The 26,875-nt window shown below is 44.1% G+C and overlaps 1 protein-coding gene across 2 annotated transcripts in view; it reads right to left on the bottom strand.

Moving 5' to 3' along the window:
• Positions 1 to 21,748: 21,748 nt before the first annotated feature.
• Positions 21,749 to 26,875, bottom strand: part of FAM167A (family with sequence similarity 167 member A) — a 93,513-nt gene continuing 88,386 nt past the window's right edge. For both annotated transcript variants that reach the window (XM_077489038.1, XM_077489037.1), the window contains exon 3: positions 21,749 to 24,963. In XM_077489038.1, the coding sequence (XP_077345164.1) occupies positions 24,700 to 24,963 (264 nt within the window). In that variant the 3' untranslated portion in view covers positions 21,749 to 24,699. The remainder of the gene's footprint in view (positions 24,964 to 26,875) is intronic.

Genomic DNA, 26,875 nt, shown 5'->3' with positions numbered 1-26,875 from the left:
GAACAACCTTGGGCAAGCTGTGGATTTGCCTGTGACTCCCAATCACTGAGGTCCTCTCTTCCCCCCCTCCCTGAACTCACCGCACCACTCTTGTTAATGTACTGTTAAACTTGTAGACAAAGGACTGTTTTCTCAGCCCATGCTATTGTTAACAGCTGTTTTATCCGTATATTTGGTGCATGTTGCACCCCACATGTGTTACTGTTATCCTATGTATGTTATATACTCAATAAACGTTCCTTTTAAAAAATAAAAAATAAATACAGCCCATTGTCTCCCTCCAACCCCCCATGGTGAACAACCAGCCCCTCATTGCGGACCACAAATTTGGCCACTGCTTTATTGGCCTTGATCCTGGCCTTGTTGATGCAATCTCTGTAAGAGCCCCCCTCCAAGCTGCCCTGCCAATGATATCAGACCATACTAGGACAGTTTCCAGAAAGGCCGCAAGCGAAGAAAGTCCCACTTGATGACCCGAATAAGCTCTCTTGAAGCCCTAATACTAATACTTAGGTCATTACCACCCACATGCAGTAGCAGCACATTGGGAGGCCTGTCCATCCTGGCGTACTGCTGAATTTCTGATAACACCCAGGACCACAGCATACCAGGGATCCCAATCCACCGAACCACTGCCTCTCTGCGAGGAAAACTGCCTGCCTTCCTGCCTAACCAATGCTCTCTTAGTCCCCCAGTGAACATATGAGTGGCCCAGAATCCACATCAGGCACACGAGACAAAGAGAAACCATGAACACCCCCTCCACACATACAGACTCTGATAGTTAACCCACCAGCCCAACAAGGTCACAACACACAAACACACAAACAGACAACACAGGACAAAAGATGCCTACCTTATTCCACCACCGAGAATAAACCCTGCTAAAGAGCCCCCCATAACCTTAAAGAAGTTGCGGACGTACATACAAGCAAAAGTGGTGGGATTCCCAATACACTGTAGGATCTGGATGCTCAAACTCCAACAAACTGCCTCCATGGCCGCCCGAATCCTGAAAGAATGCGAAGAATATTTCCCTTGCGAAAAACCTCCCTCCACCAAACACTTCCTGAACACTGACACAAACTGGTACCGTGGCAATGCTAAGGACCACCCTAGCCCCTTTTCCCAGCTGGTCAGGTTTTTGATTTGCAAATTAGCAACCTGACAGCATCACCCTGCACTGACATGTCCGCCACATCCAACCCCACAAGCACCGATTTGGAAGGACTAACCCACCCGCAAAGCTCAGAAAAAGGTCAAAACATAAGACGTCCTGAACAATTGAACCTCAAAGGAATGAAAACAGACACGGGAAAGAACTCCCACTAACACTTCCAGCATACCCAACAACACAGGTCACCGGGAATCCGGCCTAGACCAACCCCTCCTATAACCCCTCAGGATCATTCGCATCATAAAAGCCTTCGTAACATCCTCCATCCCCATCATTTTGAACAAAAAGGCCAGGCCTGACATCTTCCGGTTAACCCAAGCAAAAGATACCCCCTCCTCGCAGTTCTTACCTAGAAAATACAACAACACATGTAACCTATCCTCGTCGCTAAAACAACACCCAATGTTACTTACCAGATCATGCCACTCTCACCAAATCCGCTCATAGGCCTGATGACTTCCGAATGAACCCAGTTATGGTGGAAAAATGAGATCCCCAAATGACTGCGGCACGGGATTCCAAGCTACTCCGCACCCGGTGCCAAATTACAGAATCTGTCCCATTGTAGGCAAGAAAGCGCATCAACCACCTCATTCTCAACTCCAAGAACATGAACAGCAAACAAAAAAAATTCAATTGCAAACACAACAACACCAAATGACACATAAAGCGGACCACAGGCAAGGAGGAAGCTGACAATGAGTTTATGGCATGCACCACACCCATATTGTCACAGTGAAAGCGGGCCCACCGATTCCTAAATTCTGACCCACAAAGCTCCATGGCCAGCACTATCGGAAACAATTCCAAAAGCGTCAGGTTACGAATTAGATCAGACCCCCTCAATTCCTCAGGTCATGAGCCCGTACTCTGCCAGCCATGAAAGTAAGTCGCATAACCCGCCGACCCCGCCGCGTCCGTGTACAGATCCAATTCTGCTCCCGAGCCCGAGCCGAAGGCTCCATCCAGAAAGCCCTACAATTGGACTTTTCCAAAAACATATCCCACACCCTCAAGTCCTCCTGGTGCTCCCGTTGAATTCAAACAAATTGATGTGGTGCCTTGACCCCAGCAGTGGCAGCCACCAATCGCCGGCAGAACACTCACCCCATGAGACACACAAAATTGAGTTAACTCAACAAGGACTGCAACTCCCGCAACTGCACCTTGGAACGGAAAACCACCCCGGCCACTGACCCCCGAAGGTCCTCAAGCTTATCACTCGGCAACCGGCATTCCATAAAGTTTGTATAAACAATGATCCCCAAGAACTTCAACTCCTTAGTGGGACCCTCCGTCTTACCCTGCGCCATCGGAACCCCAAAAACGTGAAAGACATGTTGTAGCGTGGCCAACTATATGAGACAGGACCGATCCCCCAGAGGGCCCAACACCAAAAAATCATCCAGATAGTGTAAAATGGATCCAAGGACCGACAAGTCCTTGAGATCCATTTGAGAAAATAATTGAATATCTCAAAATATGAACAGGAAATGGCACAACCCATTGGAAAGCACTGGTCAACAAAGTAGTCCCCTTTCCAACGGCAACCAAACAGGCGAACACTGTCCGGGTGGAACAGCAACAGGCGAAAAGCTGATTCGATATCAGTCTTGGCAATCAACGCCCCCTAACAAACTTTTGAACCCACGAACCGCTTCATCAAACGATGCGTATTAGACAGTACATAGGGAGGGATCGATCGCATCATTCACCAATCCCCTTTTTGGGTGAGAAAGGTGATGGATAAGGAAAAACTGATTCGGCTCCCTCTTGGGGACAAACCCCAATGGTGAAACCCCCAGGTCCCCCACAGGCGGAACAGAAAACAAGCCCGACATCCTCCCCAATGCCACCTCCTTCCACAGTTTCTGAGAAACCACTTTGGGTTGAAAATAAGCTGACTTCAAGTTAGCCGAAACGGGGGGACACTGGCCAAAAAACTTGAAATTTGAAAGCCCTCCTTAAAACCCATCCACAAAGTTCTTGCAGCAGCCCTATTTGGATACCTACTTAGGTACGGTGCCTTTTTGTCCACCCTCACTGGTGTCTTCTTTGCTTTTTTTGAAGCACTTGGCCAAGGAATGTGAACCTCTGCACCCAGAGCACTCATGTCGGAAACAGCAGGAACCCCCGAATCTGCAGGCGCGCTCATTAAACTGCCAGCAGAATCCCTTGCGCTTTGTGGCCGATGGTGAAGAGGTAGTGGCACCCCCGGCCCCACCAGGAAAGGGGGATGGAGCGACCCTGGCCTGTGTCATGAGCTTCATCCACAAACTAATGTCTTTGTGATCCCACCGCATAGATGGTCTCACAGGATTCCGCTGCCGGAACTGCTCGTTGTAGCACAGCCATGCTATGCCCCCATAGACCCGCTGGACCCCACTGATGGAGTCCAAATAGTAAAATAATGCTGAACAATTCTCCGGTGCCCTTTCCCCTATGATGCTAGCCAATATGTTGAACGCTTGGAGCCAGTTGGTGAACGGCTGCGGAATAAGTCTATAGCAACGCTTCTCCTCTTCCTCCTTTTTGTTCTCATTAGGTTTAATCTTGTCCAGGTTAAACTTTTCCAGCGGTAGCAGCGAAAAGATCTCCATGTATTCCCCTTTCCAAATCTTTTCCCTAATCTCAGCTTTCAAATGAGACCCCAAGGGGCCCTCGTAGCACACATAAACTTCACACTGTGCAGCATCCGCCAGCCCATCCAATGACAACTCACCCAGGGGGGATACCCGTAACTTTACTCACTTGCGAGGACCCCGCTGACCCGGCGAGGACTGTGGCTGATCCATCTGATGCAGTGGGTGGCTGTTGAGCCACCTGCACCACTAGCGGCATCAAAGGCGCACCAAGACGGGCGTCCTCCCATCCCTGCTGCTGTCCAGGCCGAAACCATGAAGACCGAAGAAGCGGGGTTCCCGCCACCATTCCCCTCCCCAAAAGATCCCTGCGGCTGTATATCAATGCCATCAGCAAACAGGGCAGTAAAACATATCCAGCTCTCGCTGGCCCCTGGGCACCAACCCTCCCATTAGACCCAGGAGAGGAAAGCCCACCAACCAGAGCCCCCCACTTGTCCCTGGCCGCAGCGGCAGGCGCAGAAACAGGATCGGCCTCCACTTGCAACCCAGGAGATAAAGAGACACTAGGGACACCAGAGGCAGACAAAGACACAGGACTCACGGAGACATAGGACTTACCAGGCTACCTCGGGGAATCCATCCACACAGCCGCACATCCGGATCCCTGAAAAGGCCCCATTTGGACCACAGCCTCCATGACCTTCTCTGCATCTGACCGCTGATCCCCCTGCACTGCAGTAGATGCCGATGGGGTGGAGGGGAACGGTCAACCACGGGGGACGTCATCAGCCGATGTCCGAAGCACCACGTGGTTCTCTGTGACCAGACTCACCCGTTAAGCACTCTGCCGGCCTGCACCTGCCCCAGCTGCTTCCTCCCGCAGTGGCCAGAGCCACCCTGGAGGCAAGGCTCATGCCAGCAGCTGCTGTCCATCCATGCCAAGCCAGACCCCACCCGGCTGGCCACCAGGTGCTGAAAATGTTTGCTTTTCCTTCAATGGTAGAACATGAATGAACTTTTGAAGCTAGCTTAGGTGGAATAAAACAGAAAGCACAGACAACTGATTCTTTTAACACGCTAGAGTGTTTGTTTATGAGATGAGATAATTGTTATTAATAAACAAATACGAGGATGAGCCCATAATCGCATGTTACGACAATGTATTTGTCTGGCACCCAACAACTTTGCATTTATAAAATCAGAAAACTCATGCTTTGAAAACTCAGCCCCAGATCACTTGGGAATAGATTAAATCAACATTAGCTTGTCTCCAAATGTTGGAATCCAAACTTCTATTGCATTTTAAAATAATTTAATTAAAATAATTTAATGAAATTGTAAAGTACTTATCTTCCTCCCCTTCCAATATAAATTTTGTATTTTTTGCTTTCGTCACATATTCTGAGAAGGTCTGTGATGTTATCATTTCTAGGGAAAAAAAGATGCCCAGCCACTGGGAGGAGGGCGCTGACATTGCATCCTTGCTCTTTGCATAACCTACCAAACTATGCAGGCAGGTGTGAATGGGCTGGACAGACTGCGGGTCTCCTTACTGTTAATAAACCCATGCAGTCATTGGTGGGTGTGATAAACCAGGAATTTCCTTGCTGTCAATCAGCCATTGCAGGGATTGGTGGATGGGACCGACAATGAGTCTCCTAGCTGTTAATCAACCTTTGCAGTCATTGCTGGTGGGGCAGACCTAAAGTCTACTGGCTGCCAATCAACCCAGCAGCTCAGGTCCTCTCAATGTAGAATGAAAATTACAGATCGGTATTTACATGGCAGGTAGCCATAGATGGAGAGGCAAAAAAAAGCACCAGTCTTATGAAAATAACATCAGGGGGTGCAAGCACTAGGAATGAGAATATGAGGTAGGAATTATTCAATGGCCACTGCAAAAATTAAAAGAAGGGCCAAGAAGATAATTTCAAGGTAAGATATCACATTTGCAAAAGTGCTTTTACATTTCTGTTCATAGTTAGGCTTTATGTTGTGACTGCTGCAGATAAAAACAGAATGTTACAACTTGGCAGGGTAAGAACCTTGAAACGAGAGAGCGGATAAGCTGCAAAGTTGGACAACCAGTAGCGTCATGGAAGAATGCTGCACCTTAGAAGAACATTACAACTAGACATGAAAATGTTCCAATGGACTTAGGGAGCTCAACCTACATTTTTGAGTAGCTATAATTTTTGTCCAAGCTATCATCTTCCACAGTTGGTTTTTCTGTTTGTATTCTCCTTTGCCGGTATTCACTTCATCTTGTAAATCAGGGGTCTCCAAACATTCTAAACAAAGGGCCGGTTTACTCTCCTTCAGACTTTAGGGGGGCTGGACTGTGGCCATCGGGAGTAGAAAAAGTCCCAGCATCAGCTGGAGTAAACAATGCCCCATCTTTAGTGTCATTGGTAGGAATTGTGTCCCATCATTGGTATCATTAGGCCCCGTCGTTGGTGTCATTAGGCCCCATCGTTGGTGTCAGTTGTAGGAATAATGCCCCATCGTTGTTGTCAGTGAATTAAATAGCGCCCTAAGGGCCACATAAAAGCAAGCAATGGACCATATCTGGGCCCTGAACTGCAGTTTGTAGACCACTGTTCTAAATGATCCTGGATATAGGCCGATGTAAATTCAGGTCCCAACACTTCTCTAAGCAAACTTGGCCTCAATCACACAGTGCAGTTTTAAAGATGTGTTGCAAATGACAGAATCTTGTGACCAGAAATTTTAGTCCTACATAGCTAGCAGCACTGGCAGAAAATAATCATATAACGTAAATTGAGTGGACTTAAAGAGTACTTGTGGGTGTAAAGCTGGATATTGGTTTGGAACGTTGGTATCTCCAGGTGCCTGTGACTGAATTTAGTTTCTTTCTGAATCCGAATCCCGGGATGCCTTATAATGGAAATTGCAGACTGGGCAGGCATTCTCATTATGCATATCACCCCTCCTGCTACCTGTGCCTTTCTGTTGGCTAGTGAGGTCACCACTTGCATTTGCTGGCCAATAGGTTGGTGCAAGCTGTGGAACAGGTAAGGCAACATAGCAGCCATTCAAGCCCTCAGATATAGGAGTTCCTCCTTGGAATTTAGAGCTCTTGAGGCAGTCTTATCATTTTTAAGGCATGGGAAAGGTAAAAAAATCTGCCTTATTTTTATTTCTCTTTGTGTCCTTGTAGGATATATTATATTTACTTACCGTGTGGTCAACAGTATAGGAAGTGAGATGAAATCCTCCCAGACAGAGCCAAGACAGCATTAAAATCATTTGCGTCCAGGGGTCATTGATAAAGATAAAAAGCTTAGAAATGCACACAAGGCCGTAGCCTACCGGTTGTGTAGCTTTTCACTTGGGCATTGCTGCAGTATAACTGCCCACCCAATACTGTTTTTGGCAGTCTGGGAACCTCTTTTGCCTGCCTGTTTGTAATGCAGGCAAGATATTCACAAATACACCAAATCCAGGCCCAGTCACATACAGAAAGCCTTATGGATCAAAGTCTCAGTGCTAAGTCCAGCATAGCCACTTCATCACAACCACCAGTCAGATTTAAACCAACCGTGGAGGTTTAATCTGATTGATGATACAGAGAGAGAGAGGAGATGTACATCAATATTTTTTTAACAGTTCACTGGTTCACTGGTTTGGCTTTATTCATGACCAGACTTGTTCTTTAAATTAGAATTTTATTGTAGACTAACCTTGATCCTCACATACAGCCAGCTCTTAAGCTTGTTGATTGTATCCTGCTCTGGTGTATATGACCATAACAAGTCTATATATGGTTTTCTTCAAGAACATGTATTATTGTTATTATAGAACCATGGGAAGTAACTTAAATAGAAATTAAATGAAGTGTTACTGAGATGTATGGATGAGGACCTGGCCCATGTTTAACATATAATGAACTGTCATTTGCTGTATTCTACATTTTATACAATATTTGTGTAAACTAAATAATTGACATGAACAGGCACTATCGAATTCCAGATGTATTCTTCTGTATTTATGATGGAACTGTAGCATAATACTTAAATGTTAAAACCACATAGATCATAAAGATGAATGTCTATTTTGTAGTAAATACCTAACTTATATATTAAGAGTTTCATCTCTTCCTCTTATCTTTGACTTGCTTTGCTCCCTTCTAACCTGAAAGGGTTGTAAAGCTTTGTTTTTTTATTTTCTAAATAGGTTCCTTTAAGCGAGTGCATTGTTGGTTCACTTACCTTTTCCTTCGATTTCCCTTAACCACTTGCTTACTGGGCACTTAAACCCCCCTCAGTCCCAGACCAATTTTCAGCTTTCAGCGCTGATGCACTTTGAATGACAATTGCGCGGTCATACAACACTGTACCCAAATGAAATTTTTATCATTTTTTTCCCAAAAATAGAGCTTTCTTTTGGTGGTATTTAGTTACAGCTCGGAGTTTTATTTTTTGCTAAACAAACAAAAAAAGATGCAAAAAAAAAAAATCATGTTTTAATAGTTTGTTATAAAATTTTGCAAACGGGTCATTTTTCTCCTTCATTGAAGTGTGCTGATTAGGCGGCACTGATAGGCTGCATTGGTGGGCACTGATGGGCTGCATTGGTGGGCACTGATAGGCTGCATTGGTGGGCACTGATAGGCTGCACTGGTGGGCACTGATAGGCATAGTTAAGGCGGCACTAATAGGCACAGATAAGGGGGCACCGATGGGCACAGATAAGGCGGCACTGATGGGCAAAGATGGGCACAGATAAGCTGGCACGGATGGGTGGCACGGATAAGTGGCACGGATGGGCACTGATAGGTACCACTGATAGATGGGACTGATGGGCACTGATAGGTGGCACTGATAGGTGGCTCTGATAGGTGGCACTGCTGGGCACTGATGGGCGGCACTGCTGGGCACTGATGGGCGGCACTGCTGGGCACTGATGGGTGGCACTGGGGTGCAGCATCTTTGAGGCAGATTGTGGGCACTGTGGGTGGCACTGTGGGTGGCACTGTGGGCACTATGGGCACTGCTGGGTGGCACTGACGGGGGGCACTTACTTTTATTCAGGATGGCACTGCAGGGGGCAGATGGGCACTGGCAGGGGGCAGGTGGTCGCTTGTATTGCTGGCCGTGATCGGGACTGATGTCCCAATCACGGCCGCCGGTGATCGGCTTTTTTTTTTTCTCCTGTCAGCGCGAGGAGGAATAATAGCCGATTACTGGCTTCATTCTATCACATGATCAGCTGTCATTGGCTGACAGCTGATCACGTGATAAGGGGTCGGGATTGACCCCTTGCACGGATCGGTGATCAGGCGAGTCTCATGGACTCGCCGATCACAGAGCGCGCCGCGCGCGCCCCTCAGGGGGCGCGCAGGCCGCTCGTGCACGGGACGACGTCAATAGACGTAGTCCCGGAAAAGTAGGTCCGCGCTAATGCCGTCATTTGGCAATAGCGCGGATCCCAAGTGGTTAATAAATGTTTTTTTTTCTTTGTCTGAATTTCTCACTTCCTGTTTCTCCTCAGTAAACTTCACACCATCATCCGAGCTGGTGTTTAGTCAGCCAGAACAGCTTACTGAGGAGGAGCAGGAAGTGAAAAATTCAGACAAAGAAAACAAAGAAAAAAAACATTTAGAAGGGAAATCGAAGGAAAAGATAAGTGAACCAACAATGCACTAGCTTAAAGGAACCTATTTAGAAAATAAAAAACAAACCTTTTCAACCCCTTAAGCATTCTTCCATTTTTATTATTGCTTCCCCTCTCTTCCCTGAGTGCACTTCAGAGGCTGGTCTTCTCCTGCCATGTGATATCATATGACTAGGCCTTGTGCGACCATCAGAGGAGGAAGGACTGTGCTACTGAAGCGCTTATCATGGCACCTTGAAGATTTTGAAAGACAGCAGGACTCAAGAAGGTGAGGTCCAAAAAACACCTAAAACAGGACACAGCATAACTTTTGTCCCTGCAACAACTCAATAACTGTACATTTTATGATACCCTTTAAATTAATGTAAGGTCTCTACAATTTCACTTTAAAGAAAAAAATCTGTAAAATATAGAAAACACCTTCTAGTACGCATATGTGATCCTTCAAAAGCCATAAAGATTTTTGTTTTCTGTGGTGTTAGAATATCTACTTGATGCATATCTGGTCCCACACACTAGAAAAAAATCCATAAACCAGACTTGCAATAAGAGCGGATGCTCTTAAAGGCTAAGGAAAATTTTGAAGGCATTTTTCTCAAAGTTTCACACTCTTCCAAGGCTTCATACTTGTCTAATTCTGGTACTCTGTCTTGTTGTGGTTTACCTTCAGTTGGCTGGTCCTTTACTTTCTGGGACTTCTCCAGAAATATCAATGAAATCCCTGTGGAAGTCTATGGGTTCTATTATGCATGTGTAGGTAGTGGGAGGATGAAGTAAATCTTGTGGTTGTACACGGCCAGGCACAGCTGCAACACACTCCCAAATGCCACGCAGGCATGTGGAATGAGAGAGAGACGCCTGCGTGGCATTTGGGAGTGTGCTGCAGCTGTGCCCATATAGGTCTCCTTCCCTGGTGGCTGATCTACCCTGCTTTCTTTTCCTTGGACAACATGTACCACTTCGGACTACAGCTTTTCACATCTCAGCATCAGGTAGCACTCTGGCTTATGGTATTCACCAATAGTCTTTCCTGGTACACAGTGTAATCAGTTTTATCAGTTCCTCTTGGTGGCATAGTCCCTCATCTTTCACTATTTATCTTTTATCCTCCACTTCTTTCTGTTTGGGCTTCACTGATACTACTATATTTACAATTGCACTCACCCTGCTCTATTGTTGAGTACAGGATAGATTATACATTATGTACCAATACACATATCAATATTTTTCACAAAAGTTCTTTCATGACGGTTCTGTCAATTTCCCGATAATGATGCCCCTAGGGGGTTTTCCAGTTTTCAGTGCCACAGACAGCTCTTTTGTAAGTAACCTAGAGAATGGGGTCCCCCCAGCTCATTTTTTTTCTTCTTTTTTCTTTGACAGTGTCAGATTATATAGAAATCCATCCGTTTCATTACATATAAACACCACGTGCACGTGCCACGTGCCTGCTCCTGAAGAGTGGATCAATGCGCGAAACGCATCTAGATTTTTGGTATGTCGTGCTTTAATCCATCATGTGTTTATAAGATTATATGCAACCTCTCATTAAATCAATCATGTGGTTTTAAGATCCTACATGAATGTTTTGTAACTATGCTATTTATACGCTATTTAAATAGGTTACGTATCTACAACTTCAACTGTTATGCGTTATCAGGTTTTATATGCATGTATATACAGTATCTCACAAAAGTGAGTACAACCTCACATTTTTGTAAATATTTTATTATATCTTTTCATGTGACAACACTGAAGAAATGACACTTTGCTACACTATAAAGTAGTGAATGTACAGCTTGTATAACAGTATAAATTTGCTGTCCCCTCAAAATAACTCAACACACAGCATTGATGTCTAAACCGCTGGCAACAAAAGTGAGTACACCCCTAAGTGAAAATGTCCAAACTGGGCCCAATTAGCCATTTTCTCTCCCTGGTGTCATGTGACTCATTAGTGTTACAAGGTCTCAAGTGTGAATGGGGAGCAGGTGTGTTAAATTTGGTGTTATTGCTCTCACTCTCTCATACTGGTCACTGGAAGTTCAACATAGCACCTCATGGCAAAGAACTCTCTGAGGATCTGAAAAAAAAAGAATTGTTGCTCTACATAAAGATGGCCTAGGCCAGTGATGGTGAATCTTGGCATCCCAGATGTTTTGGAACTACATTTCCCATGATGCTCATGCACTCTACAGTGTAGTGGAGCATCATGGGAAATGTAGTTCCAAAACATCTGGGGTGCCAAGGTTCGCCATCACTGGCCTAGGCTATAGGAAGATTGCCAAGACCCTGAAACTGAGCTGCAGCACAGTGGCCAAGACCACTCAGCAGTTTAACAGGACAGGTTCCACTCAGAACAAGAAGTTGAGTGCACGTGCTCAGCGTCATATACACAGGTTGTCTCTGGGGAAATAGACGTATAAGTGCTGCCAGCATTGCTGCAGAGTAGGAATGAGATTTGAGTTTAAGTTGAACCTGGGGCATGACCCAGGTCCCCAAACACCTTTTAGGACAATAACTTGAATATTAGCCTTTAAAATTAGCACTTTTTGATTTTGAACATTCAAGTCCCGTAGACTTTAATAGGGTTCCAAAGTTCACACGAAGTTTAGGTCTGTTCGCAGGTTCTGGTGCGAACCGAACGGGGGGGGGGGGGGTGTTCGGCTCATCCTTACTGCAGAGGTTGAAGGGGTGGAGGGTCAGCCTGTCAGTGCATAGACCATACTCCGCACACTGCAAATTGGTCTGCATGGCTGTCATCCCAGAAGGAAGATGATGAACAAGAAAGCCTGCAAACAGTTTGATGAACACAAGCAGACTAAGGACATGGATTACTGGAACCATTTCCTGTGGCCTGATGAGACCAAGATATACTTATTTGGTTCAGATGGTGTGAAGCATGTGTGGCGGCAATCAGGTGAGGAGTACAAAGACAAGTGTGTCTTGCCTACAGTCAAGCATGGTGGTGGAAGTGTCATGGTCTGGGGCTGCATGAGTGCTGCTGGCACTGGGGAGCTACAGTTCATCGAGGGAACCATGAATGCCAACATGTACTTTGACATACTGAAGCAGAGCATGATTCCCCCCTCCCTTCGGAGACTGGGCCCCAGGGCAGTATTCCAACATAACGACCCCAAACACACCTCCAAGACGACAACTGCCTTGCTAAAAAAGCTGAGGGTAAAGGTGATGGACTGGCCAAGTATGTCTCCCCAGACCCAAACCCTATTGAGCATCTGTGGGGCATCCTCAAATGGAAGGTGGAGGAGCACAAGGTCTCTAACATCCACCAGCTCCGAGATGCTGTCATGGAGGAGTGGAAGAGGACTCCAGTGGCAACCTGTGAAGCTCTGGTGAACTCCATGCCCAAGAGGGTTAAGGCAGTGCTGGGAAATAATGGTGGCCACACAAAATATTGACACTTTGGGCCCAATTTGGACATTTTCACTTAGGGGTGTATTCACTTTTGTTGCCATCGGTTTAGACATTAATGGCTGTACACTCACTATTTTACATTGTACTAAAGTGTCATTTCTTCAGTGCTGTCACTGATAGAATAAAATATTTACAAAGATGTGAGGGGTGTACTCACTTTTGTGAGATACTGCATATGAATTGTACTGGGATGCTTTATATTATCATTATTATTATTATGTATTGAAATTTATACTCTGATATACTGTAATATACATTACACTTTGAGCTTTTTATTTAACTGCATGCTTCATTTAAAGTCCCACCCCCTCCTCTTTCTTCATATTGACAGAGAGGGAGGCATATGACCTTACTAGGTCACTGCCTCCAAAACCCTTCTCTTTACCAGCTATTTATTTGCTTATGATGCAAATGAGTATATTTATATATCAGTTATGTGTTTGCAGTGCCATCCTTTCTTTGCTAATCAAATATTACTGAACCCAGGATGATGCACAGCCTATTAGGTTGTATCCACAGTACCACCATGTGTTGACATAAAAATTGACATCCCCATTTGACAGTTATACCGGATCCTTTTTATTTGTGTCATCTGAGAATAAATCTATTTGGTGGGAATGGACCCACACAGGCTGAATCAGTGGCATCACTTGCAAAGAGTGTGCAGTGTATGGCCAGTTGGATACCATAATACAAAGCTGAAACTATGGGGTTGATCTACTAAAGGGAAATAGACCGTACACTTTGCAAGTGCAGTTGCACTCATTTTGCCCAGAACCTAGTGAATGTGGTGAAGCTCTGCTGATTTCCATCATCCAATCATGTGCAAGCAAAAATGCATTTGTTTTTTTTTTCCTTGCACCTGATTGGGAATTCTTTACAAAGTGAAGCTTCAGCACATTTCACTAAGCTCCGTAAAGAATGAGTGCAACTCCAAATGCACAGTCTATTTCCCTTTAGTTAATCAATACCTATATGCGCGTCACAGCTTTTTGCATACCCACATTTTAAGTTGGTTTTATGGCCTCTGCCTGGCATTAAGTGCCATGTTTTTAAATTTGATATTATTTCCAAGTCTTTTTGCCAATGCTATAATTAAAACGTCGTCTTTGATCTTTGTGAATGCACATTTTTTTTATTTTATTTAACACGCACAAACAATTATATATACATATTCTTAAAACGTTTTATAAAACAAGTTTAATTCTTACCATGTCTGATGAAAAATAAGTCTATTTTTTTCAACCATAATCAAAAGCATTTTTTTTTTTTACTTTTACACACAATTTAGCAAAAAATAAAAGCCACATAAAAAAAATACAAAAGAAAGCCCTCGAATGCTAGGAACACATGATTTTAATCATATGTTTCAGCAAAAATGAAAATACCTATGGCCTATTTAAGAATATAAAATAAAAGGCATCGATTGGCAGTTTTGCAATGCTAAAGTTTAAAAGTAAACAATGCAATCCTACGATGTACCTCATAACATAGTCAAAAAGGTAGGTTGTGCAAAAAATTCTAACATTGTGAACATAAGAACAGAAAAAATGGACCACCAGCGTTTCTTAAGGCCCGTACACACGGTCAGAAAATCTGAAGATAAATTTCATCTGATGAACGATCTGCTGATTTTATGAACGTTAGTATTCTGCTTTTGACAGCCGATTATGAACTTTCGGCATACAAAAACTGGATGTGCAGGCTTGAAAATTTTTGTCTGATGTGACCACAATGTCCGATTTTCTTTTCATTAGTACAGTTTTATGCCAAAAAGAAATCTGAAGAGCAAGACTAGGCATGCTCAGAAATGAAAGAACACATACAAAACAATTCAACACATTACGTCACTTCTGACGTTGAATTCTGTCAACAGAAAAATTTTCCGATGGTTAGTACCCTCTTCACTTTCGTCCAATAATCTGACCGTGTGTACAAGGCTTTAGTCATAAGTTGCACAGATCTTCCAGATGCATCTTGGGAAATCCGTTTCCAATTCAAGGGCAGGACAGATATGGGGAAAGATGCTCCTGGAAAGTCCAGGAAACGTCTAAGTCATGGGACACCATACACCATTTGGTCCAAGTTAAAGTATGTCATTACAATGATAAGGAAAGATAAGATATTTTCTTAAAGGGGTTTTCCAAAACTTCACAACCTGCTTACACAATAATATACAGTGGTGTGAAAAAGTGTTTGCCCCCTTCCTCATTTCCTGTTCCTTTGCATGTTTGTCACACTTAAGTGTTTCGGAACATCAAACCAATTTAAACAATAGTCAAGGACAACACAAGTAAACACAAAATGCAATTTGTAAATGAAGGTGTTTATTATTAAAGGTGAAAAAAAATCCAAACCATCATGGCCCTGTGTGAAAAAGTGATTGCCCCCCTTATTAAAACATACTATAACTGTGGTTGTCCACACCTGAGTTCAATTTCTCTAGCCACACCCAGGCCTGATTATTGCCACACCTGTTCACAATCAAGGCATCACTTAAATAGGAGCTGCTTGACACAGTAAGGTCCACCAGAAGATCCTTAAAAGCTACACATCATGCCGAGACCCAAAGAAATTCAGGAACAATTGAGAAAGAAAGTAATTGAGATCTATCAGTCTGGAAAGGGTTATAAAGCCATTTCCAAAGCTTTGGGAATCCAGCGAACCACAGTGAGAGCCATTATCCACAAATGGCGAAGACATGGAACAGTGGTGAACCTTCCCAGGAGTGGCCGGCCGCCCAAAATTACCCCAAGAGCGCAGCGACGACTCATCCAAGAGGTCACAAAAGACCCCACAACAACGTCCAAGGAACTGCAGGCCTCACTTGCCTCAGTTAAGGTCAGCGTTCATGCCTCCACCATCAGGAAAAGACTGGGCAAAAATGGCCTGCATGGCAGAGTTCCAAGGAGAAAACCACTGCTGAGCAAAAAGAACATCAAAGCTCGTCTCAATTTCTCCACAACACATCTTGATGATCCCCAAGACTTTTGGGACAACATTCTGTGGACCGATGAGACAAAAGTGGAACTCTTTGGAAGGTGTGTGTCCAAGTATATCTGGCGTAGAAGGAACACTGCATTTCATAAAAAGAACATTATACCAACAGTAAAATATGGTGGTGCTAGTGTGATGGTCTGGGGCTGTTTTGCTGCTTCAGGACCTGGAAGACTTGCCGTGATAAAAGGAACTATGAATTCTGCTGTCTACCAAGAGATCCTGAAGGAGAATGTCTGACCATCTGTTCGTGTACTCAAGCTGAAACGAACTTGGGTTCTGCAGCAGGACAATGATCCTAAACACACCAGCAAGTCCACCACCGAATGGCTGAAGAAAAACAAAATGAAGACTTTGGAGTGGCCTAGCCAAAGTCCTGACCTGAATCCTATTGAGATGTTGTGGTATGACCTTAAAAAGGCCGTTCATGCTCGAAAACCCTCTAATGTAACTGAATTAGGACAATTCTGCAAAGATGAGTGGGCCAAAATTCCTCCAGGACGCTGTAAAAGCCTCATTGCACGTTATCGCAAACGCTTGGTTGCAGTTGTTGCTGCTAAGGGTGGCCCAACCAGTTATTAGGTTTAGGGGGCAATCACTTTTTCACACAGGGCCATGATGGTTTGGATTTTTTTTCCCCTTTAATAATAAACACCTTCATTTACAAATTGCATTTTGTGTTTACTTGTGTTGTCCTTGACTATTGTTTAAATTGGTTTGATATTCCGAAACACTTAAGTGTGACAAACATGCAAAGGAACAGGAAATGAGGAAGGGGGCAAACACTTTTTCACACCACTGTAAGCTGAAAGAAATAAATACTTAATTGTTTTTTAAACAGCGACATACTAATTAAATTTCAATTACTGTTTGGCCAGCTTTATCCCTGTCTTATCCCTGTCTTTATGGTGCCACCAGAATTTTGGTTGAGAGAAAATCACTTGAAAAATGGAAGACCCCTTTAACACCCTGTACAACCGGTCGGACATTCCGACGACAAAATCTAACTTTTTTTTTTCCGACGGATTTTGGCCCAAACTTGTCTTGCATACAAACGGACGCACAAAGTTGTCGGAAAATCCGATCGTTCAGAACGAGATGACGTAAACCACGTACGACGGGACTATAAAGAGGGCAGTAGCCAATAGCTTTCATCTCGCAATTTATTCTGAACATGTGTGCCACTGCATCGGAATTGTCTACACACGATCGGATTTTGTTGTTGGAGAATTTTAGATCCAGAGCTCAAAATTTGCGTGTCGGAAATTCCGATGGAAAAAATCAGATGGAGCCCACACACGATCCGATCGCACATTTTCCATCAGAAAGTCCGACCGTAGTTTATGTATTTTATGCTGGTCGAATAAAAAAAATGTGACCCCCCCCCCTCCATGAGTCCCTTCCATGGAGCTATTGTATTCTGATAGCAAAGAGAGTTCCCCACCATCAGAATACAATGATCAATACCAGAGATTGACTTCTGTACAACCAGCTTGCCCATAGATGGATCAAAATGTGTCTGTTGCCTGCTGAAGCGGTTATATTTCGATTCTTCTATGGCTAGCTTAAGATTAACAACATTATTTAATAATAGTTTATATAATTGGATCTACACATACCGACAATTTTGCTCATTGCATGGTTATTGCTATCACAAAGTGCTGCAGGGACCAAACTGCATTTGTGCATTTACTGACTGCTATAAAACGTGATAAATTTTGAAATGAAATTCTTGCAAGTCATAAAAACTACAATCATCCACTTTCTTATCAGTACAGTCTCATAAAACTTGAAAAATGTTAATTTAATTTTAATGATTTTGTGGACCCAATTGTGTCTATTCAGTGTATCTTTATTTTCCAAGTGGGATTTACCTGACTACCAGGTTACCTAAAGGCTAAGTTAACCGTTATAGGGTTCTTTCACACTGATCAGTTATTTTTTTCTGTTTTTGGCTTAAACGATAAGTTCGCCTTTCTAAAAAAAAAATAATAATAATAAAATAAATAAATGCACATTTATTTGCAGGTAAAAAAAATGCATTTATTATTTGGTAAATAATAGGATAAGGTTGGCGCTATTTATATTCTATTATATGCATTTATTATTTATTTCTTTTTCTTTTTAGGAAACTGTAAAGCAGTGCACTTGTGATCAGCAGTCGCGGGTACAATCTCAGGCTTCTGCAAACTGTCTGTGCAGCTATCCTTCCCTACATCCTTAGGCTGCATTCCCACTTCAGCGTTTTGAATCGCGGGCAGATTTGCTGCGATTCTGCCCACGATTTGATAGCGTCCGATGTGTGAATGACAAATCGCGGGAATCACACTTGGGATTCCATTTATTTGAATGACATCTAAAATCGCGATGCGTGTCTGCGGTGATTGTCACGCAATAAATCGCGCTGCAATCAGGGCAACCCACATGGCGTGAAGCATGTTGCCCAAAAGTAGCTCCTCAACTTTTTTTAAGCGGCATGCTTCCCATGGTGTGGGTTGCCGCAATTGCAGTGCAATTCATTGCATGACAATCGCGGCAGAGCTTCACCACGATTTTAGGTGTGGCATTCCAAGTGTGAGTCCCGCAATTTGTCATTCACACATCGGCGCTTTCGCAGAATCATAGCAAATCTGCCTGCGATTCAAAACACTGAAGTGTGAATGCAACTGAATGACAGGAAGAATCAATAATCTACTAGAGTGCTCACCAGCTACCTGGTAGCTCAATTAGAACTACAAGCCATCAGCCGCAATGGCTGTCGGTACTTATAGTTCATTCATTTACAGAACTCTGTGAATGAATAATGCAGCTGTGTGGGCAGAGCCAAAAATGCACTTCCCTATTGAAATGAATGTAAAACGCACATGCGGTTGCGTTTTTTTTTTTTTAAGTCACATGTCCTTTTTTGACAGGTGCAAAATTCACCGGAAACTAGGCATAAACGCCTGTGTGTTTTTACCACGTTTTTGCAATAGAGCAGTGGGAAAGCAGCCTTAGTAACATGTTGCTATGCAGCACCTCCCCCACCCCACTCCTGACAGCGTTCAAGGGATCCTTTCTCTTCACCCACTGTCACATAAAAATAATAAATGCACATATTTTGACCTGCTAAAACATGTGCTATTATTCCTTTTTTTTTAAAGGCAAACTCATCTTTTAACCACTTGCCGACCAGCGCACAACGATATACGTCGGCACAATGGCATGGCTGCGCAGATGGGCATACAGGTAAGTCCCCTTTAAGAAGTGGCATGCTCCGTGACCATGCCTGCGAGACCCTCTGACTCGATGTCCACTGGTGTCCCGCAATCGTCTCATGGAGCGCCAGAATGGAGAGATGTCTTTGTAAACAAGGCACTTCCCTGTTCTGCCTTGAGACATGACAGAGATCTACTGCTCCCTGTCATCGGGAGCAGTGATCGATGTCATGTCAGTGGAAGCCCATCCCCCCCAGAGTTAGAATCACTCCCTAGGACACACTTAACCCCTTGATCGTCCTTAGTGTTCAACCCCTTCCCTGCCAGTGTCATTTACACAGTAATCAGTGCATTTTTATAACACTGATCGCTGAATAAATTACAATGGTCCCAAAATAGTGTCAAAAGTGTCCCATGCGTCCGCCATAATGTCACAGTCATGATAAAAATTGCAGATCGCTGCCATTACTAATAAAAAAATAATAATAATAATTAAAATGCCAAAAATCTATCCTCTATTTTGTAGACACTATAACTTTTGTGCAAACCAATCAATATACGCTTATTGCAATTAAAAAAAAAAAAAAATATGTAGAAGAATACATATCGGCCTAAACTGAGGAAAATAATTGTTTTTTTTGGGGGATATTTATTATAGCAAAAAGTAAAAAATATTGTTTTTTTTTCAAAATTGTCGCTCCTTTTTTGTTTATAGCGCAAAAAATAAAAACCGCAGAGGTGATCAAATGCCACCAAAAGAAAGCTCTATTTGTGGGGAAAAAAGGAAGTCAATTTTGTTTGGGTGTAACATCGCACGACCACGCAATTGTCAGTTAAAGAGACGCAGTGCCGTATCGTAAAAAGTGCTCTGGTCAGGAAGGGGGTAAATTCTTCCGGGGCTGAAGTGGTTAAGATCCATTTTATAGATCTAATATGATATTTGAGTGCAGCAGAGGCAGCATTGTGAGCTTAATACAGAAAGTTAGTTGGATTTCTGGGAGAATCAACAGGTATCTTTTCTGCACTTGAAGCATTTTTAAATTGACACGCGTAAAGAAATGTATATGTATTGCTGTTTTATTTGCGTGGGCGGTGGGAGTTTATAGTTAGTCATTTTAAAAGACCCTATTTGTGATATTCCCAAATCTTCTATTGATGGATCATTTTAATTCACAGGTTGGGTCATAGGTTAGCTCGCTGCAATACTTTATATGGCTAGAACTTCAGATATACAATGCAAAGCAATGAGTCAGGATTAGTGAAGGTATTTTTAAATGCTTCCATTGTGCCCCCGGCAATAAAGCTCAGTACTTCCCCTAATGTTCCAGCTCTTCAGTAAGTAACAATGGCACAGCTTCTGTTTATAGAGAAAAATAATCTTCCTAAAGGATTTCGAAATCCAGGAACATAAAATAAAAAAAGAATTGATTGCAGTTTATCAATCCTTAAATTTGATGTCTATATTTGCTTTTTCTTTTATCAGGCTAAGAACAAGTATTCTGCAAGTATGGATAAATATCTGCTTATCCCAACAAAGTTCCAGTGTCCTTGTAAGGCCCCTTACACACAGGGTGGGCTCCATTGGAGTCCTTCTGCTCAGCGGGGAAGAATCTGTCCGCTAATCCCCACTGAGCAGGTGGGTGACAGGTCTGTGCCCACTCCGCTTATGCAGAGCTGACACAGACACAGCCCGCTCTCCTTTATGAGCAGTTGGATGTAAACGGACCATTTACACCCAACGGACATCTGATCCACCAGATGGATGGGGAACGGATCCCCATCTGTCTGTTTTTAGCAGATAGGATGGATTTGAATGTTGGTGGGTGTCACCGGACACATGTCCATTGACACCCACCACTCCATAGTGGGTGTGATCGGGTTCACCTGAAAAACTGACAGGTGGAACCGATCGGTCTGCTAGTGTGAAAGGGACCTGTCTGTATACTCAACTGAGATCTTAAAGTGATACTAAGCCCTTGTTCACACTGGATTGATTTGTCCAGTGGTGGCTGCTCCATTAGGGGCGTGGGGGTGCTGCCCCCCAATCCATGCGCCCGGCCCCTAATCTACATGCATGGTGCCGGACGCATGGATTTCAATGTTCATTTTTTTTTAAGCACATGATTAGAGCCTGAGGCTCTAATTTGCTTAAAAAAAGGGTGGGGTCAGGGCGAAGAGCACTGCGCCCTGAGCCCACCCAGTTGTGTGAAAATAGCAAATTAATAATCGCTATTGTCTTCCTGCTTCTCCTCCTGGCCAATCAGGAAGCGGGTCTTAAGACCTGATTGGCCAAGAGGAGAAGCGACCATATTGGCCGCCGAGGAGGAGATGCAGGAGGAAGCTGCTGAAGCTGCCCACAACCTGGATGGGGTAAGTGCAGGGCTGGTGGGCGGACGGGCGGCCAGACAGGACAAATCCCATTATAAGTCGCATTCTATTGCCTGCAATGGCACCGTTTCAATCTGTGCGATGCCGACTTTGTGGCGCGACTTCAATAGACATGAAGCTGCACAGATGTCTATCAATTAGCGCCTGAAATCGATGTAATGAACATGATCTATAGTCCAAAAACCGGAGGGTGGCCTAGAGTGGCAATGCTACTCCTCCATAGATACAGTGTAGTGAGCGTTGTCATCCTAGGACAGCAAGTGTGTTACTGTGACATCATCACAGAAAAATAAAAGGAAAAAAGTCTGAAAAAAAGGGAAAGCAGGGGGGCAGGCAGGGAAAACCAGATATTTTAGGCAAATGTAGCAACACAAAGAATACAGGATACATGTTGAATACAAGTACATGGTACAACAGACACATATTAGGAATATGAAATGTTGGGGTAACATATTCTTTAACCCTTGTCGCTTAAAAAATTGTTTCTTATTACTACAATTGCTCCCTCCATTCTACTGTACATACTATTGCATGACCAAAGTCTATCCCAAGAGATTGTCGGTGGCAGTCAGCCAGTTGGGATCTCTGCCACTATGGGAGACAGTTCTGTTTGACTTTTCATAATTATAAGCTTTACCTATTTCAGTTAGTGGGTTGTCAGTTGTGCATCCTTCTGATTTTGGAGGACTGCTGAGCATTGCATTATTTTTCCATTGACTGTACATGACTATTTTGCAGTATGGATATACAGCAGCTTATAAATAATATTTGGAGTACCTGTACTAAATTCAAGTTTCACTTACAGCAGTGGAGAAATGACACTAATGGGGACCCTGACGTAGGGGGACTTTGATGAACAGCTTCAGATGATAAACAGAGATGAAACAAATCTCCCTATAGAAGTTTTACATGCATATCTGCTGTCTTCAACTTGCTATATTCTTTAGAAATTCACATCGTGTTAGAGATCTTCTCTTCCTGTGAAGTCTGGGCACACAGCCAAGACAGCTGATTGGAGGAAAGGCACACGCCCCCACTCCGCAGAGGCAGAGACTCTCATAGCTGTTCTGTGAATAGTTTAGCTGTTTGATAATCTATTTATAGAAACCTCCCGGACACAAATTTCAACTTGGTTTTATCTCAGTTGACAGAGCTTTTTAGAAGTTATCATGCTGATAACAGATGAACTGAGCAGGAGAAAGCCACAGGACTTAGTGCTTTGGAGAGAGATAAGAAAACACTGCAGATATATGTGTCCAGCTTAAATTTCATGAATCGGGTTCACATCCACTTTAATGTAAGGGGGAACTCTAATGGGTACCCTGATGTAGGGATGGGGATTCTGACATAAGGGGGGGGGGGGCTCTAACGGGGATGTGGCCCTGAAAAGTTTGGAGACTGCTCTATATTATGGAGAAACTATTGGGGCCTGTGTCAATGGGTTTTTGTTTCCATCAAAACGTGTCTCCATAAGCAAATCTGTGGGGATGCAAACGAAACTTGGAGCAGGTTAAATGTAGGTCAGAAGGAGCTCAACTGCAGGTAAAATGCACCTGCAATGAATTCTGAAGGATCTCAGAAGTGTCTCAAACTGATGCAAAAGCAAGCTGACCAACAGGGGCGTAACTATAGGGGGTGCAGCAGTTGCGACCGCAACCGGGCCCTGTGATGCAGGAGGCCCATGCAGCCCCCTCTACATATGGCCGGCAGCAGCATAGGCAGCTAGGGGTACCAGTGCACCATGCACACGTGTGGCTGGGGGTGGAGGGTGACTAGCAGAGCTCCATGTTATCGAACTGGCTGCTCTTTAGTTGTGCATTCCCCGCATGACCTGTGTCCTCGGCTGGCTCCTCAGAGTACCCCTCTCCTGCTCCATGCATTGCCGCTCAGTCCGATGTCTGTTCTCCCCAGCCAGAGTTCCGCCCCCCCCTGAGTCCGGCCCACACTGCACTGCATACTTCTCCCAGGTAAACTTTAAGCACACAGATGCAGTGCAGCCTTATGAGAGCCGGCTCCTGGAGAATGCTGCAGGCTTGTCTGCCAGCCCCCCTCCTCCCCCGTCATACACAGATGATGAAAGGTCTTTCTGGGAGATATGCTGATCGCCCGTCCAGCACACTGGATGGAGCCCAGGCCAACATGGATGAGTGCACGGCCTACAGCTTAGTCATGGTGAGTGAGAGGACCCCATCCCCCACACACCATTACATACCCCCTCCATCTCCTCCTGGGGACAGGGACCCCTTCTCACGTGGGGACAGGGACCCCCACCTTCCCTGGGGACAGGTACCCCTTCTCTCCTGGGTGCATTAATTTCATCTGCCCTGGAGAAAAGGACCTCATCTCTTCTGGGGACGGGGACCCCATCCTGCCTAGGGACAGTCCCCCAATGGGGCACCTAAAAAAATAATAATAATAAAAAAAAAACTACTGATACCAGTGGTGGAACTACAGGGCTCACAAAGGTCATACCTGTGACCACGCCCTGGAGTTCCACCGCCGGACTCGGAGGAAAGGGCCCTGGCCATGAAGGCCTGAAGTCAGCCTTCATGGTTTCTTGCATTGGGGCCCTGAAGGTTCTAGTTACGCCACTGCTGACCAACAACAAAAAGTCAATTGACGCGCAGGCCTTCAGAAGCATAAAAATACATGTTAGAGAGGGCAGAGGCAGAATCTGAGTTGTGGTCCTCAACCATAACTTTTTTGTGGTTGAACTAGATGGACTTGTGTCTTTTTTCAACCTGACTAACTGTGTAACTATGTAACCATAGCTCCAAAAAGCTATTGGGAGATTTGAACCACCAATATCCACCGAAAACAAACATATCACTTCGAGTTGGACTGACCCCTGGCAACTGAGCTTGTGTGAAATGAAACTCTCTTTTAAATTCAAGTTGTCCTTGTTTCAAAATGATGCTCTTTTACTTTTAAAGGTATAGGTGATATGCTCTCCTATAAAACACAAGGTATTTCCAATACTTTCAATAAGCCATTAAGGTTACAATCCTTTTCCCCATCGTGCTATGGAACTCCATCCATTTACGTGTCCTATCTTAATATTTATAACAGTAGATATGCACATGAAAGGTCCTCTTGAATAATTATGAACAACTGATTGTCCAGTTTGGTCAGTTTGGATTTGGGTTCACTGCCATGCATTGCTACATACTATGTGTCACTGGACACAGTGTCAAGATATGTGATTGGCTGGTGTTTATATAAGGCAGCAAAATATTATATCTGTGTTACTTTAGGAGCCACTGGAGATCTTCCCAATGATCTAGCAGAGGGAGAACCTCCGAGAATTGATATTCATTTTGGTAACTCCAATAAGTTTCAGAGGAGTAGAGAGGCCAAAAGAGGACATCATGGGGAAGTCACAGAGCAGATCTGATAGCTCATCCCTCTCTTCCAGTTCATAGGTGGCATCATTCAACATCCTCCGATGAAGGTGACACGTCTGCTCGATCTTTAGCTTGTTGATGTCGCTTCGCAGCCTCATGAGCTGTCTGGCCAACTGCTGGTCCTGGAGACGCATTTCCGTCTAAAGTACAAGACAACAAAAATGATCTTCATTAAAAGCAAGCAGAAGCATCTGAGGACCAACACAACAATATGATGAAGGACTAGCAACCAATGGCCCTCCTCTTTAAAGCAACCATGACCGTGTTATCTACAAAAACAGGAGGTTAACAGACCACTGGATTTCTGGCAGATCAACAGGTATTCTAAGTACCTTCAGTGGGAGACAAAAAGTTTGCGCTTACTGCATTCGGCAGAAAACAACCAAGATGCAGGTTGAGGGACCACCAGCTGTTAAGCTTAAAAACTAAATTAATGTTTCAGCTGGTTCGGTTTTTGAGATATTAGAATTCAAATTCAGATTACGTAACATCACGTCCCGCCCACTTTGCACCCAATGTTTTTAAATTTAAAAACAAAGACAGCATTCATTTGCACTGCATCTGTGCCGATTTGTGCTGCAAAAACGAACGTATGTGCTGCTTTGGTTTCAGCGATATTGCGCATTATATCTGATGAAACCTCTCCCACTTTTCACCACGTTATTACATTTTAAAAACAATTATAGTTTGTGCTGATTTGTATCACAAAAAACAAACTTTTGCTCAGTTTATGAGATATTGGACATGCAACGTTAGATTAAGTAATGTAAAGCCCCGTGCCCACTTTGCACTATGTTATTACATTAAAAAATTGTCAGTGTCATTAATGCCCCGTATACACGATCGGACTATCCGGCGGACTTGGTCTGGTGGACAATCCGCCCGTGTGTGGGCTCCAGCGGACCTTTTTTCCCAAAAGTCCAGAGGACTTAGAAAGAAGTTTTGACTCAAAATTGTCTGCAGGACTCGGCAGTCTGGTGGACAATCCGCCCATCTGTGTGCTAGTCCGCCGGACTTTTGAAATGAACGGTCTTGCCCACACACGAAGAAAAGTCCATTCATTTTGAACGCGGCTCCAGGTAGACAGGACTAGCGAAGGAGGTCAATGTCACCACCTTTATCGGCGAGATTGACACTTCGCTAACCACGTCACCTGGTATGGACTTAAAGGGGAATCCCTATGCAAAAAAAAAAGCGTGGGGGTCCCCCCAAAGTCCATAGCAGACCCTTATCCGAGCACGCAGCCCGGCCGGTCAGGAAAGGGGGTGGGGACGAGTGAGCGCCCCCCCCCCCCCAAGCCGTACCAGGCCGCGTGCCCTCAACATGGGGGGTGCTTTGGGGAAGGGGGGGTCCTGCGGACCTAGTCCGCCGGAAAAGTCCGGTCGTGTGTGGGCAAGTCCGCTCGTTCGGAAAGTCCAGTGGACCTCCGCTGCAAAGTCCGGCGGTTTGTCCGATCGTGTGTACGGGGCATAAGAACTATCTTCATCGTATATAAAAAACAAAGAGTCCTGGAAGTTATGGTTTGGTCCCCAAAGAGCCCTGATCTCATAGAGTCTGTCTGAGATTACAGAGACAGAAAGATTTGAGGCAGCCTACATCTACAGAAGATCTGTGGTTAGTTCTCCAAGAAGTTTGGAACAACCTACCTGCCGAGTTCCTTCAAAAACTGTGTGCAAGTGTACCTAGAAGAATTGATGTTATTTTGAAGGCAAAGGTTGGTCACACCAAATATTGATTTGATTTGGATTTCTCTTCTGTTCATTTACTTTCCATTTTATTAATTGATAAAAAAAAACTTAATAAACTATTAACACTTCTATTTCTGAAAGTATTCTTCATTCACAGCGTTTCTTCACACGTGTCTAACATTTTTGCACAGTAGTGCATATATAATAAAACAACTTTGTTGGAGTTTGGCTTTTCCCTAAACAAACTATTTTCTCATGCCTTAAGTTGAATTGCAATTTTTAGGGTGGTGTTTTAAGTGGAAGATAATCCTCTCCTTGGCCTGTACCCAGACATTCCCCATATGAACAGAAGATGTGACAGTTC

The sequence above is a fragment of the Lithobates pipiens genome, unplaced genomic scaffold (genome assembly GCF_037356315.1).
Source record: "Lithobates pipiens isolate NorthernLeopardFrog02 unplaced genomic scaffold, aLitPip1_a1.2 Scaffold_18, whole genome shotgun sequence".
Classification (NCBI taxonomy): Eukaryota; Metazoa; Chordata; class Amphibia; order Anura; family Ranidae; genus Lithobates; species Lithobates pipiens.
The sequence above is the reverse complement of the archived record's forward strand: the minus strand, read 5'-3'. Positions and strand labels throughout refer to the sequence as shown.